The sequence below is a fragment of the Salvelinus alpinus genome, chromosome 2 (assembly GCF_045679555.1).
Source record: "Salvelinus alpinus chromosome 2, SLU_Salpinus.1, whole genome shotgun sequence".
In the NCBI taxonomy this organism is placed as follows: domain Eukaryota; kingdom Metazoa; phylum Chordata; class Actinopteri; order Salmoniformes; family Salmonidae; genus Salvelinus; species Salvelinus alpinus.
The window spans coordinates 7,479,479-7,493,573 of record NC_092087.1 but is presented as its reverse complement, the minus strand read 5'-3'; the positions used below and the strand labels follow the sequence as shown (position 1 = coordinate 7,493,573).

The 14,095-nt window shown below is 39.2% G+C and overlaps 2 protein-coding genes across 2 annotated transcripts in view; both read left to right on the top strand.

The window, feature by feature from the left end:
- The window catches only part of ssuh2.1 (ssu-2 homolog, tandem duplicate 1), a 44,308-nt gene extending 34,455 nt beyond the window's left edge, over positions 1 to 9,853 (top strand). The window contains exons 7-12 of the mRNA XM_071365425.1: positions 4,899 to 4,961; positions 5,276 to 5,385; positions 5,908 to 6,000; positions 7,755 to 7,860; positions 8,038 to 8,154; positions 9,021 to 9,853. Of these exons, the coding sequence (XP_071221526.1) occupies positions 4,899 to 4,961; positions 5,276 to 5,385; positions 5,908 to 6,000; positions 7,755 to 7,860; positions 8,038 to 8,154; positions 9,021 to 9,155 (624 nt within the window). The 3' untranslated portion in view covers positions 9,156 to 9,853. The remainder of the gene's footprint in view (positions 1 to 4,898; positions 4,962 to 5,275; positions 5,386 to 5,907; positions 6,001 to 7,754; positions 7,861 to 8,037; positions 8,155 to 9,020) is intronic.
- A 286-nt stretch (positions 9,854 to 10,139) lies between these two features.
- Positions 10,140 to 14,095, top strand: part of LOC139553265 (semaphorin-3D-like) — a 123,912-nt gene continuing 119,956 nt past the window's right edge. Inside the window, exon 1 of the mRNA XM_071365412.1 lies at positions 10,140 to 10,276. The gene's annotated coding sequence lies outside the window, so the exon portion shown is untranslated. The remainder of the gene's footprint in view (positions 10,277 to 14,095) is intronic.

Here is a 14,095-nt window from a genome sequence, read left to right as displayed (position 1 = left end):
TCAACTCTGCTTTCTAGTAATGACATCAACTCAGCTTTTTAGTAATGACATCAACTCTGCTTTTTAGTAATGACATCAACTCTGCTTTCTAGTAATGACATCAACTCTGCTTTTTAGTAATGACATCAACTCTGCTTTTTAGTAATGACATCAACTCTGCTTTCTAGTAATGACATCAACTCTGCTTTCTAGTAATGACATCAACTCTGCTTTTTAGTAATGACATCAACTCTGCTTTTTAGTAATGACATCAACTCTGCTTTTTAGTAATGACATCAACTCTGCTTTTTAGTAATGACATCAACTCTGCTTTCTAGTAATGACATCAACTCTGCTTTTTAGTAATGACATCAACTCTGCTTTTTAGTAATGACATCAACTCTGCTTTCTAGTAATGACATCAACTCTGCTTTTTAGTAATGACATCAACTCTGCTTTTTAGTAATGACATCAACTCTGCTTTCTAGTAATGACATCAACTCTGCTTTCTAGTAATGACATCAACTCTGCTTTTTAGTAATGACATCAACTCTGCTTTTTAGTAATGACATCAACTCTGCTTTTTAGTAATGACATCAACCCTGCTTTTTAGTAATGACATCAACTCTGCTTTTTAGTAATGACATCAACTCTGCTTTTTAGTAATGACATCAACTCTGCTTTCTAGTAATGACATCAACTCTGCTTTTTAGTAATGACATCAACTCTGCTTTTTAGTAATGACATCAACTCTGCTTTCTAGTAATGACATCAACTCTGCTTTTTAGTAATGACATCAACTCTGCTTTCTAGTAATGACATCAACACTGCTTTCTAGTAATGACATCAACTCTGCTTTTTAGTAATGACATCAACTCTGCTTTTTAGTAATGACATCCACTCTGCTTTCTAGTAATGACATCAACTCTCCTTTTTAGTAATGACATCAACTCTGCTTTTTAGTAATGACATCAACTCTGCTTTCTAGTAATGACATCAACTCTGCTTTTTAGTAATGACATCAACTCTGCTTTTTAGTAATGACATCCACTCTGCTTTCTAGTAATGACATCAACTCTGCTTTTTAGTAATGACATCAACTCTGCTTTTTAGTAATGACATCAACTCTGCTTTTTAGTAATGACATCAACTCTGCTTTCTAGTAATGACATCAACTCTCCTTTTTAGTAATGACATCAACTCTCCTTTTTAGTAATGACATCAACTCTGCTTTCTAGTAATGACATCAACTCTCCTTTTTAGTAATGACATCAACTCTCCTTTTTAGTAATGACATCAACTCTGCTTTCTAGTAATGACATCAACTCTGCTTTTTAGTAATGACATCAACTCTGCTTTTTAGTAATGACATCAACTCTGCTTTCTAGTAATGACATCAACTCTGCTTTCTAGTAATGACATCAACTCTGCTTTCTAGTAATGACATCAACTCTGCTTTTTAGTAATGACATCAACTCTGCTTTTTAGTAATGACATCAACTCTGCTTTTTAGTAATGACATCAACTCTGCTTTTTAGTAATGACATCAACTCTGCTTTTTAGTAATGACATCAACTCTGCTTTCTAGTAATGACATCAACTCTGCTTTTTAGTAATGACATCAACTCTGCTTTTTAGTAATGACATCAACTCTGCTTTTTAGTAATGACATCAACTCTGCTTTTTAGTAATGACATCAACTCTGCTTTTTAGTAATGACATCAACTCTGCTTTTTAGTAATGACATCAACTCTGCTTTTTAGTAATGACATCAACTCTGCTTTTTAGTAATGACATCAACTCTGCTTTTTAGTAATGACATCAACTCTGCTTTTTAGTAATGACATCAACTCTGCTTTTTAGTAATGACATCCACTCTGCTTTCTAGTAATGACATCAACTCTGCTTTTTAGTAATGACATCAACTCTGCTTTCTAGTAATGACATCAACTCTCCTTTTTAGTAATGACATCAACTCTGCTTTCTAGTAATGACATCAACTCTGCTTTTTAGTAATGACATCAACTCTGCTTTTTAGTAATGACATCAACTCTGCTTTCTAGTAATGACATCAACTCTGCTTTTTAGTAATGACATCAACTCTGCTTTTTAGTAATGACATCCACTCTGCTTTTTAGTAATGACATCAACTCTGCTTTTTAGTAATGACATCAACTCTGCTTTTTAGTAATGACATCAACTCTGCTTTTTAGTAATGACATCAACTCTGCTTTTTAGTAATGACATCAACTCTGCTTTCTAGTAATGACATCAACTCTGCTTTTTAGTAATGACATCAACTCTGCTTTTTAGTAATGACATCCACTCTGCTTTTTAGTAATGACATCAACTCTGCTTTTTAGTAATGACATCAACTCTGCTTTTTAGTAATGACATCAACTCTGCTTTTTAGTAATGACATCAACTCTGCTTTTTAGTAATGACATCAACTCTGCTTTTTAGTAATGACATCCACTCTGCTTTCTAGTAATGACATCAACTCTGCTTTTTAGGAATGACATCAACTCTGCTTTCTAGTAATGACATCAACTCTGCTTTTTAGTAATGACATCAACTCTGCTTTTTAGTAATGACATCAACTCTGCTTTCTAGTAATGACATCAACTCTCCTTTTTAGTAATGACATCAACTCTGCTTTCTAGTAATGACATCAACTCTGCTTTTTAGTAATGACATCAACTCTCCTTTTTAGTAATGACATCAACTCTGCTTTCTAGTAATGACATCAACTCTGCTTTTTAGTAATGACATCCACTCTGCTTTCTAGTAATGACATCAACTCTGCTTTTTAGTAATGACATCAACTCTGCTTTCTAGTAATGACATCAACTCTCCTTTTTAGTAATGACATCAACTCTGCTTTCTAGTAATGACATCAACTCTGCTTTTTAGTAATGACATCAACTCTGCTTTTTAGTAATGACATCAACTCTGCTTTCTAGTAATGACATCAACTCTGCTTTTTAGTAATGACATCAACTCTGCTTTTTAGTAATGACATCCACTCTGCTTTTTAGTAATGACATCAACTCTGCTTTTTAGTAATGACATCAACTCTGCTTTTTAGTAATGACATCAACTCTGCTTTTTAGTAATGACATCAACTCTGCTTTTTAGTAATGACATCAACTCTGCTTTCTAGTAATGACATCAACTCTGCTTTTTAGTAATGACATCAACTCTGCTTTTTAGTAATGACATCCACTCTGCTTTTTAGTAATGACATCAACTCTGCTTTTTAGTAATGACATCAACTCTGCTTTTTAGTAATGACATCAACTCTGCTTTTTAGTAATGACATCAACTCTGCTTTTTAGTAATGACATCAACTCTGCTTTTTAGTAATGACATCCACTCTGCTTTCTAGTAATGACATCAACTCTGCTTTCTAGTAATGACATCAACTCTGCTTTTTAGTAATGACATCAACTCTGCTTTCTAGTAATGACATCAACTCTGCTTTCTAGTAATGACATCAACTCTGCTTTTTAGTAAAATATACATCAACTCTGCTTTCTAGTAATGACATCAACTCTGCTTTCTAGTAATGACATCAACTCTGCTTTTTAGTAATGACATCAACTCTGCTTTCTAGTAATGACATCAACTCTGCTTTTTAGTAATGACATCAACTCTGCTTTCTAGTAATGACATCAACTCTGCTTTCTAGTAATGACATCAACTCTGCTTTTTAGTAATGACATCAACTCTGCTTTTTAGTAATGACATCAACTCTGCTTTCTAGTAATGACATCAACTCTGCTTTTTAGTAATGACATCAACTCTGCTTTCTAGTAATGACATCAACTCTGCTTTCTAGTAATGACATCAACTCTGCTTTTTAGTAATGACATCAACTCTGCTTTCTAGTAATGACATCAACTCTGCTTTTTAGTAATGACATCAACTCTGCTTTCTAGTAATGACATCAACTCTGCTTTCTAGTAATGACATCAACTCTGCTTTCTAGTAATGACATCAACTCTGCTTTTTAGTAATGACATCAACTCTGCTTTCTAGTAATGACATCAACTCTCCTTTTTAGTAATGACATCAACTCTGCTTTTTAGTAATGACATCAACTCTGCTTTTTAGTAATGACATCAACTCTGCTTTTTAGTAATGACATCAACTCTGCTTTTTAGTAATGACATCAACTCTGCTTTCTAGTAATGACATCAACTCTGCTTTTTAGTAATGACATCAACTCTGCTTTCTAGTAATGACATCAACTCTGCTTTTTAGTAATGACATCAACTCTGCTTTCTAGTAATGACATCAACTCTGCTTTTTAGTAATGACATCAACTCTGCTTTCTAGTAATGACATCAACTCTGCTTTTTAGTAATGACATCAACTCTGCTTTCTAGTAATGACATCAACTCTGCTTTTTAGTAATGACATCAACTCTGCTTTTTAGTAATGACATCAACTCTGCTTTCTAGTAATGACATCAACTCTGCTTTTTAGTAATGACATCAACTCTGCTTTCTAGTAATGACATCAACTCTGCTTTTTAGTAATGACATCAACTCTGCTTTCTAGTAATGACATCAACTCTGCTTTTTAGTAATGACATCAACTCTGCTTTCTAGTAATGACATCAACTCTGCTTTTTAGTAAAATATACATCAACTCTGCTTTTTAGTAATGACATCAACTCTGCGTTTTAGTAAAATATACATCAACTCTGCTTTTTAGAAATTTATCCATTTCTCCAAGTCCAAAATTATGTTGTAAAGGTTGTGTGACACGTGTGTGTGTGTGTGTGTGTGTGTGTGTGTGTGTGTGTGTGTGTGTGTGTGTGTGTGTGTGTGTGTGTGTGTGTGTGTGTGTGTGTGTGTGTGTGTGTGTGTGTGTGTGTGTTCCGCTCCTCACTACTGCTGTGGTTGTTTCAGACGTGCCACCGGTGCCATGGCTGTGGCAGGACGCGCTGCACACACTGTGCAGGGAGGGGAAATGTAAGTAGCAACTCCTCCCTCCTTATTTTACATTCCCTCTCTCTCACTTCTCTTCAGACATTTTAGTCAAGGAGACCCAGGAGGTTTTCCCCTGAGCAACGTGACCTGACCAGCAAGTTATAGGGCTGGTTTTCCGTACATAAATTAAAGCCTATCCCGATTTAAAAAGCCTCAATGTAGATTCTCTCAATGTCCGAGAATCACCCCGTAGGTTATAACTGCCAGGGTGCAGAGTTGTTTTTGGTCTGGACACGTTGTCAGGGAAACCTCTTGGCCCTGTTTCAGAGGTATTAATAGACTGTCCCCTGTTTCAGAGGCGATGTCCGTTCTGCCACGGACATGGGCGCAGGACAACAGGACATGGACGTAACAACAGGGCCGGCAACAACAGATGTTCCAGCTGCCAGGGGAGGGGAAGGAAGAGGTGCAGGACACCTACATTTACAGTATATTTTACATTGAGCAAGAAGCTCTTATCCCGAGCGACGTACAGTTAGTGTATTCATCTTGGAGATAGCTAGGTGAAACAGCCACATATCACATTCATATGAAGTACATTTCTCTTCAATAGAGTAGCTCTGTGTAGTCTGTGCTAGTTCCACCATTGCAGTGCCAGGACAGAGAAGAGCTTCCTCATCACTATGCTATATTCACAATCTCTCTGTTCATGATATCAAAAACTAGTTAAGATAATGTCTTCCCCGCAACGAGTCATTATCTGGAAATGTAATGTTATGTTATTTCATGTTAAGTTAAAGGTCAGCACCAGTATATGAGGTGCAACTTGTATTGTATCAATAATGATTAAGGGATTTATTTAGTGATTGATTGATTATATCTACTTGAGTTTTGATGATTTAAAACTCTCCTTTGTTCTAGTTTTCTCCTCCAGATCTACTTTCTGTTGATTGGTTGGCTAATTGATTGATTAATGTCTCTCCTCTAGATGCACGTTCTGCCATGGACACGGACACAAGACCTGCCCCACCTGCCAGGGCAACAGAAACCTGATGCACTTCATTCAGCTCACCATCACATGGTACTGAACTGGGCCCGGTTTCCCCGATGGAACCTAAGCCTACAAGTGTTTTTAACAATGCGTCGGTCCTTTAATAACAAAATAAATTAATGCACGATGGCGCAGGATGGTGCACGTGGGCCATCGTGCATACATTTATTTTGTCCCCCCACACCAAACGCGATCACGACACGCAGGTTAAAATATCAAAACAAACTCTGAACCAATTACATTAATTTGGGGACAGGTCGAAAAGCATTAAACATTTATGGCAATTTAGCTAGCTAGCTTGCATTTGCTAGCTAATTTGTCCTATTTAGCTAGCTGGCTTGTATTTGCTAGCTAATTTGTCCTATTTAGCTAGCTTGCTGTTGCTAGCTAATTTGTCCAGGGATATAAACATTGAGTTGTTATTTAACCTGAAATGCACAAGGTCCTCTACTCCGACAATTAATCCACACATAAAACGGTCAACCGAATCGTTTCTAGTCATCCCTCCTCCATCCAGGCTTTTTCGTCTCTGGACTTTATATTGCAATTGGCAACTTTCATAAATTAAGTGCATTACCGCCATCAACCTCGTTCGTCTTTCATTCACCCACGTGGGTATAACCAAGGAGGAGATGGCACGTGGGTATCTGCTTCTATAAACCAATGAGGAGATGGGAGAGGCAGGACTTGTAGCGCAATCTGCGTCACAAATAGAACTGACCTCTATTTTAGCCCTTGGCAACGCAGACACTCGTTGGTGCGCGCGAGCAGTGTGGGTGCAATAATTGAATAATATATATTTCTAAATTGATTTTGGAACGCTCGCGCACGCGACGCGAGCTGTGTAGTCAAGGTATTACGATGATCTTAACGCCACAAAGGTTCTGTGAAACGACGCCCAGATCTATCTAGAGATCCACTACATTCAGCTCACTGCCACATGGTTCTGGACTGGACTAGACTAGACTAGACTGGACTGGACTGGACTGGACTGAGCTGTTTAAAAGCAGGGATGGGAAACTCCAGTGTTCAGGGGCTTGATTTGTGACACACTATTACCCCAGCTGATACACACCTGACTCCAGTAATCAACTAATCATCGTCTCCAGTTTACAATACAATTACTTTAGTTATGACAGTCATGTCAATAGGTCGCTTTAGGCAAGTCCAAGACTAGACTCAATTTCTGTGTACAGAACAGAAGAGTCGTAATACAAGCTGAACAAACAGTTAATGTTATTGTCCTGCTGAACTGAACAGAAGAGTCGTAATACAAGCTGAACAAACAGTTCATGTTATTGTCCTGCTGAACTGAACAGAAGAGTCATATTACAAGCTGAACAAACAGTTCATGTTATTACCCTGCTGTTGTCCTGCTGGACTGAACAGAAGAGTCATATTACAAGCTGAACAAACAGTTCATGTTATTGTCCTCCTGTTGTCCTGCTGGACTGAACAGAAGAATCATATTACAAGCTGAACAAACAGTTCATGTTATTGTCCTGCTGAACAGTATTTGTGTAACCTGTAATATTGCGTAACCTCTTAAGTCAACAGAAGCAGTGATTCCCCTAGGATTTATTTCAGCAGTGGCGGCAATGGATTAGCGCAATTACATGCTAGCTATTCCCATAGACTTCCAGTCATTGAGCCAACGACTATCCAGCGTTTCAGGAAAGAAACATAGAAACAAATGATTCCATCATATTACATCATGGCAGCTGGTAAATGAATATAGGGGAAACACAGAAACAGAAGCATCCTGTTGCTCCTTTATCCTGCAGGAAGAACCACGTGTTTGAGTTCGTACCGGACCGGCTACCTGAGTTCCCTCTTAAGAAGTTTGAGAAGGTGTCTGGGGACGCGTTCTTCATTGATGAAAGTATCCTGGTAAAGATCTATTTTATTTTCCCGAGTAGGGTGCTGTAAAAATGTGTTAACCTGATCCCAGATCTGTATGTGACCATGATAGAGAGAGAGGTTGGCTAGAACTCCTATCAGGCTACATGTCTGTCACTGTGGTGTTATGTTATCATACTCTAACCTTACCGGGCCCATTCCCACCAGGTGTACCCCATCGTGGGTTTCCCTGACCAGGAGATCTGTGATGCCTCCAGGAAGGCGTCTCAGGAACACCACAGCAAGTTCTCACCACAGCAAGTTCCCTGTCGCATCCTACAACAGGTGAGTTATCTCTGGGCCTATAGCTGGTGTCCTGGTCCAATACTCATCCTACAACAGGTGAGTTATCTCTGGGCCTATAGCTGGTGTCCTGGTCCAATACTCATCCTACAACAGGTGAGTTATCTCTGGGCCTATAGCTGGTGTCCTGGTCCAATACTCATCCTACAACAGGTGAGTTATCTCTGGGCCTATAGCTGGTGTCCTGGTCCAATCCTCATGAATCACATCCTCCCTCCCTCCCTCTCCCCTGTCAGTCGTATCCTACAACAGGTGTTCTAGTCTTTCAGCCCTGTTAGGGAACTTTCCTAATACTCCTGCTTCCTTCCTTCCTTCCTTTCCTTCCTCCTCTGTCAGTAGAATCCTGCAATATGAGTTACACCTGTAAGGGTTCTGTCCCAATACTACTCAACTGCATTCTTTCTTACTTCCTTGGTCCTCTCCTCTGTCAGTCGCATCCTGCAGCCAGTGAGTCTTCTCTAGGGCTTTTCACAATACTGAACCTAACCAAGCCGAGTCAGACCAAGCCGTACTGACCTAGCCTGGTTACTTTTCCAGCATAGTTTCTGGAGTCAACCCAGTTTGATTTGGGTCAGGATGATAGTGTGAAAAGGGTATCTCAGCCTGAGTCCATGTTGTAATACTCCTGAACGGACTTCTGCCCTCCTGCCGTGCCCCACCTGAGGCTCATAGAGGCCCGTTTCTTTACTGTTCAACTGCGGCCTTTCTTTCTTTAAAAAAAATGCGATTACCTTTAACGGCCACTAGAGGCCAGCACTGACATAAATATAACAGAGCGTCCCTGGATTGAGAAGGCTCTGTTGATCATGTGAAGTAATATCTACTCAATGGTTTCTGTTTCCTCACAGCGACAAACCATTGAGTTGGTTCCCATCACTCACGCCTTCTATTCCTACAGTGGAAAAGACTACGACTACTTTGTTTACGGTCTCGAGAATAAGGTTTTCACTCCTAAATATCCTTCCGCCTGTGTTATATTATAAAAAGGAAACATCTCATGATAATGTAATGGTAATGTAATGAATATTTTACAGTCATAGTCATTACAATATACTTTACTTATTGTTGTCGTATAATCAACGAGGTAAGGAATGTCTACAGTATTCTAGAAATGTGTAACTACCATTGTATTGATTGTGTATAGACAAAAGCCAATCCTGACATTTTTACATTTGTAATTATTATCATTTTTTTACTCAAAAGGGTGCTAGACATGTTGGAACTCAATGTAAAACCAGTGCCTGTTCATTCCAGCCATTCCAACCACAGATTTTTCCATCACACAATTAAATTGAAAGTATATGCTATACTATAACAATGATATCCAAAGTATATGAAGTTGGATAATGGAATATTTTATTCTGAATTTTGTTATGTTTCTCTGTACCTCTGTGGCCTCTCCAGTTTTGATCATAGAGATGGAACTGTAGACCATTGAATGAGAAGCGGAATCATTTTAATTCTATGGAGAATCTAGTCAATCTGTTTCCATGGTTTTGGATCATCCACTGAGGTCTAAGCTCAGAGTAAGAGAGGTTTTGCCTGTGTGTTTCTAATTGTAATCAATGAAATGGTTTTATATAAATCTGAATTTTAATTCATGCACCTTACAACCTATATGCAAAATAAAACAACTTTTCTATAACCTGTATTTTTATAATAAAAAAACGATGATTTTGAATGTTTGTATTTTTCATCATTTGGAACTGGAAGGGTGGGATAACTTGCTGAATAAAACAAATGACTTGTCGATGCCCGTTGTTATATTACCATACCAATACTGTGTCATGGTGGAATAGATACACCTGCACAAACACTTTGTTCCCACCCTTGTGTGCGTCTGAAATGTGCAGATATTTGATTGGCGAGAGAGCGGGAGGGGCTGGGAAGCGCAGGAGCATGGAGCGTAATAGACCATTGGAGGAGTGGCCTTCCTAGACCAGCACGCGGAGTTTGTTTATAACGTGAGGAAGGGGCACAATGTGGAGACATCTCACCTCACTTGCAGCAGTCCGTTTCTGTCGCTCTGTATCAGTCGGCTGTCTGCGGTCCATTTGGAGTGGAATAACATCTTCAGGAATCACTATCAACAAAAGAGTGTCTGGTGAGTTTGCTGAAAAGTTTACTGTGTGTGATAACTGTGACAACTTTGCTATGTTTACTGTGTGATAACTGTAATAAGTTTGCTGTGTTTACTGTCTGATAACTTTGGATAAGTTTGCTGTGTGCTCTGAGGCAAGCTATGAGCATATTGTGTGAAGGTAAATTATATAAAGTGGTGTGGTCTTTGAGATAATTTTTTTGTTTAGTTTATCAGTTCGACCATAAAAAAAACAAAACAAGAACACATAAAACTTGAAGAAAACAAAACTATTTCTAGATCTATCAACATTATACCCAAATTATTTTTGACAAACGTTTGTGGCTCTGTATATAACCATTTGGGGGAAACAGGTAGTCTAGTTGTTAGAGCTTCGGATCCAATCCCCGAGTAGACAAGGTGAAAATATGCACTGATTTGATGCGTTTTTACCTTTTAAACACAATATCGAAAGATGGGGAAAGATACTTTAACCTACTTGGGAGAGAGGGGGGGGAGGGGTAAGGTAGAGAAAGAAAGAAACAGAGAAACGGAGAGAAGCAGAGAGACAGATGCTTGGAGAGTTTGAGTAGGCTGTCGTTGACACGTTAACAGAGCTGCCCGCTCTACACTGTAAAGATCCTGCAAGCTGCGTTACTTCACTCTCTGTGGTACTCCGGTGCAGTGTTCACACTTCACAGTGCTCATCGGTTTGATACCCTGCTCCGCTGGTAACTGAGGTCAGTGGTGACCCCTCATTCAGGGCAGGTGGGGCAGAGACCCACTTTTTAAAAACTTTTTTAGGCTTGCCTGTTTTGCATGTTATTTTGGGATGAATGTATCATATCAATTGGCAAACAATGTAAAAAAAAAAATATATCATTTTAATTGAGTTAATTAAACCACATACTCTACATACATGGTCTCTTTTTTTGTTTTCTTGAGTAAAGCAGCTCCAAAAATGCATGTGTTTCAGCCTAGCTCAGTGCTTTCTGTGGTGGTGGGGCAAGCCAAGCGGAAAATATAGAGCGTAGGTGTTGGTAATGTTCTCTGGTTGCGCCGTGATTGGCTCAGTGTTCTGTCACTCATGGGGACACTACTTCAACGCCAAGTCTAAGGGTAAAGCTCGAAAATTCAAGCCCCTTGGGTGCTGCCATAGAGTTACATTAGGAGTGCCCTTCCAAGAAGGCTCAAGGTCATTGGCCACAGATAAAATGACGTCAAATCACTTTATATGTACAGTAGCTTAGATTGGACTGATCATGTCAACATCATACTTTCAAAATCTTAGCTAGCAGGGGCCTCCCGGGTGGCGCAGTGGTCTAGGGCACTGCATCGCAGCGCTAGCTGTTCCACCAGAGTCTTTGGGTTCGCGCCCAGGCTCTGTCGCAGCCGGCCGCAACCGGGAGGTCCGTGGGGCGACGCACAATTGGCCTAGCGTCGTCCGGATTAGGGAGGGTTTGGCCGGTAGGGATATCCTTGTCTCATCGCGCTCCAGTGACTCCTGTGGCGGGCCGGGCGCAGTGCGCGCTAACCAAGGGGGCCAGGTGCTCGGTGTTTCCTCCGACACATTGGTGCGGCTGGATTCCGGGTTGGAGGCGCGCTGTGTTAAGAAGCAGTGCGGCTTGGTTGGGTTGTGCTTCGGAGGACGCATGGCGTTCGACCTTCGTCTCTCCCGAGCCCGTACGGGAGTTGTAGCGATGAGACAAGATAGTAATTACTAGCGATTGGATACCACGGAAATTGGGGAGAAAAGGGGGTAAAAAAAACACACAAAAAAAATAAAATAATCTTAGCTAGCAAGCTAGCAGTCATCATAACGCCCTGCCATATATCCATCAATATATATAACTATATAAAGCCCTGCCATACATCCATCAATATATATGACTATATAACTCACTGTCATATATCCATCAATATATATGACTATGTAACTCACTGCCATATATCCATCAATATATATGACTATATAACTCACTGCCATATATCCATCAATATATATAACTATATAAAGCCCTGCCATATATCCATCAATATATATGACTATATAACTCACTGCCATATATCCATCAATATATATGACTATATAACTCACTGCCATATATCCATCAATATATATGACTATATAACTCACTGCCATATATCCATCAATATATATGACTATATAACTCACTGCCATATATCCATCAATATATATGACTATATAACTCACTGCCATATATCCATCAATATATATGACTATATAACTCACTGGCATATATTCATCAATATATATGACTATATAACTCACTGCCATATATCCATCAATATATGACTATATAACTCACTGCCATATATCCATCAATATATATGACTATATAACTCACTGCCATATATCCATCAATATATATGACTATATAACTCACTGCCATATATCCATCAATATATATGACTATATAACTCACTGCCATATATCCATCAATATATATATAACTATATAAAGCCCTGCCATATATCCATCAATATATATGACTATACAACTCACTGCCATATATCCATCAATATATATGACTATATAACTCACTGCCATATATCCATCAATATATATGACTATATAACTCACTGGCATATATCCATCAATATATATAACTATATAAAGCCCTGCCATATATCCATCAATATATATAACTATATAAAGCCCTGCCATATATCCATCAATATATATAACTATATAAAGCCCTGCCATATATCCATCAATATATATAACTATATAAAGCCCTGCCATATATCCATCAATATATACAACTATATAACGCACTGCCATATATTCATCAATATATATATAACTATATAACGCCCTGCCATATATCCATCAATATATATAACTATATAAAGCCCTGCCATATATCCATCAATATATACAACTATATAACGCACTGCCATATATTCATCAATATATATATAACTATATAACGCATTGCCATATCCATCAATATACAGTATATAACGCCCTGCCATATATACATCAATATTTATATATATATTCTCTGGTCTGATGAAACCAAGATTGAACTCTTTGGCCTGAATGCCAAGCATCACATCTGAAGGAAACTTCATGAAATGGGTTTCCATGGCCTAGCAGCTGAGATATACATCCTGCCATATATCCATCAAGTCCTGCAATTCACATGAGTTATACACCCTTCTTTCTGTTTGAACACACACACAAGACAGTATGCTTTGTATTTACCATTACACGCACAGTACTTGGGAGCATCCCAATCTCACGCGGGTACCGCCATGGTTCAAATCCCACGGTCTGTTTGTCATTCTGCAGGTTAACGTTATGCATCTGAGATCCGTTAGTTGTTTTATGATCTTTCTCTCTGTGTCTCTGTGTTTATTTAAATCACGTTAAGGTATTACGTTATGCTAACATCATGTACTGAATGTATCATGTATAAAGCCAGGAGTTATTCCTGACTGTGTGACATCTGGAATGGGGGGGGGGGGTTGAGTCTGGGTTCTGGTGCTTGTGCTGGGCCTTCAGTTTTAGATGGTTTATTATCAGAGTTAACCTGTGTTATGGTCAGCCAGGCACAGTGGGCAGCAGGCAGGGTTTTGACCTCTCATGGACCTCTCATGGGCCTCTCATGGACCTCTCATGGGCCTCTCATGGACCTCTCATGGACCTCTCATGGACCTCTTATGGGCCTGTCATGGACCTCTCATGGGCCTCTCATGGGCCTCTCATGGGCCTCTCATGGACCTCTCATGGACCTCTCATGGGCCTCTCATGGACCTCTCATGGACCTCTTATGGGCCTGTCATGGAACAGGGTCTCTGATCTTGGGAGAGAGA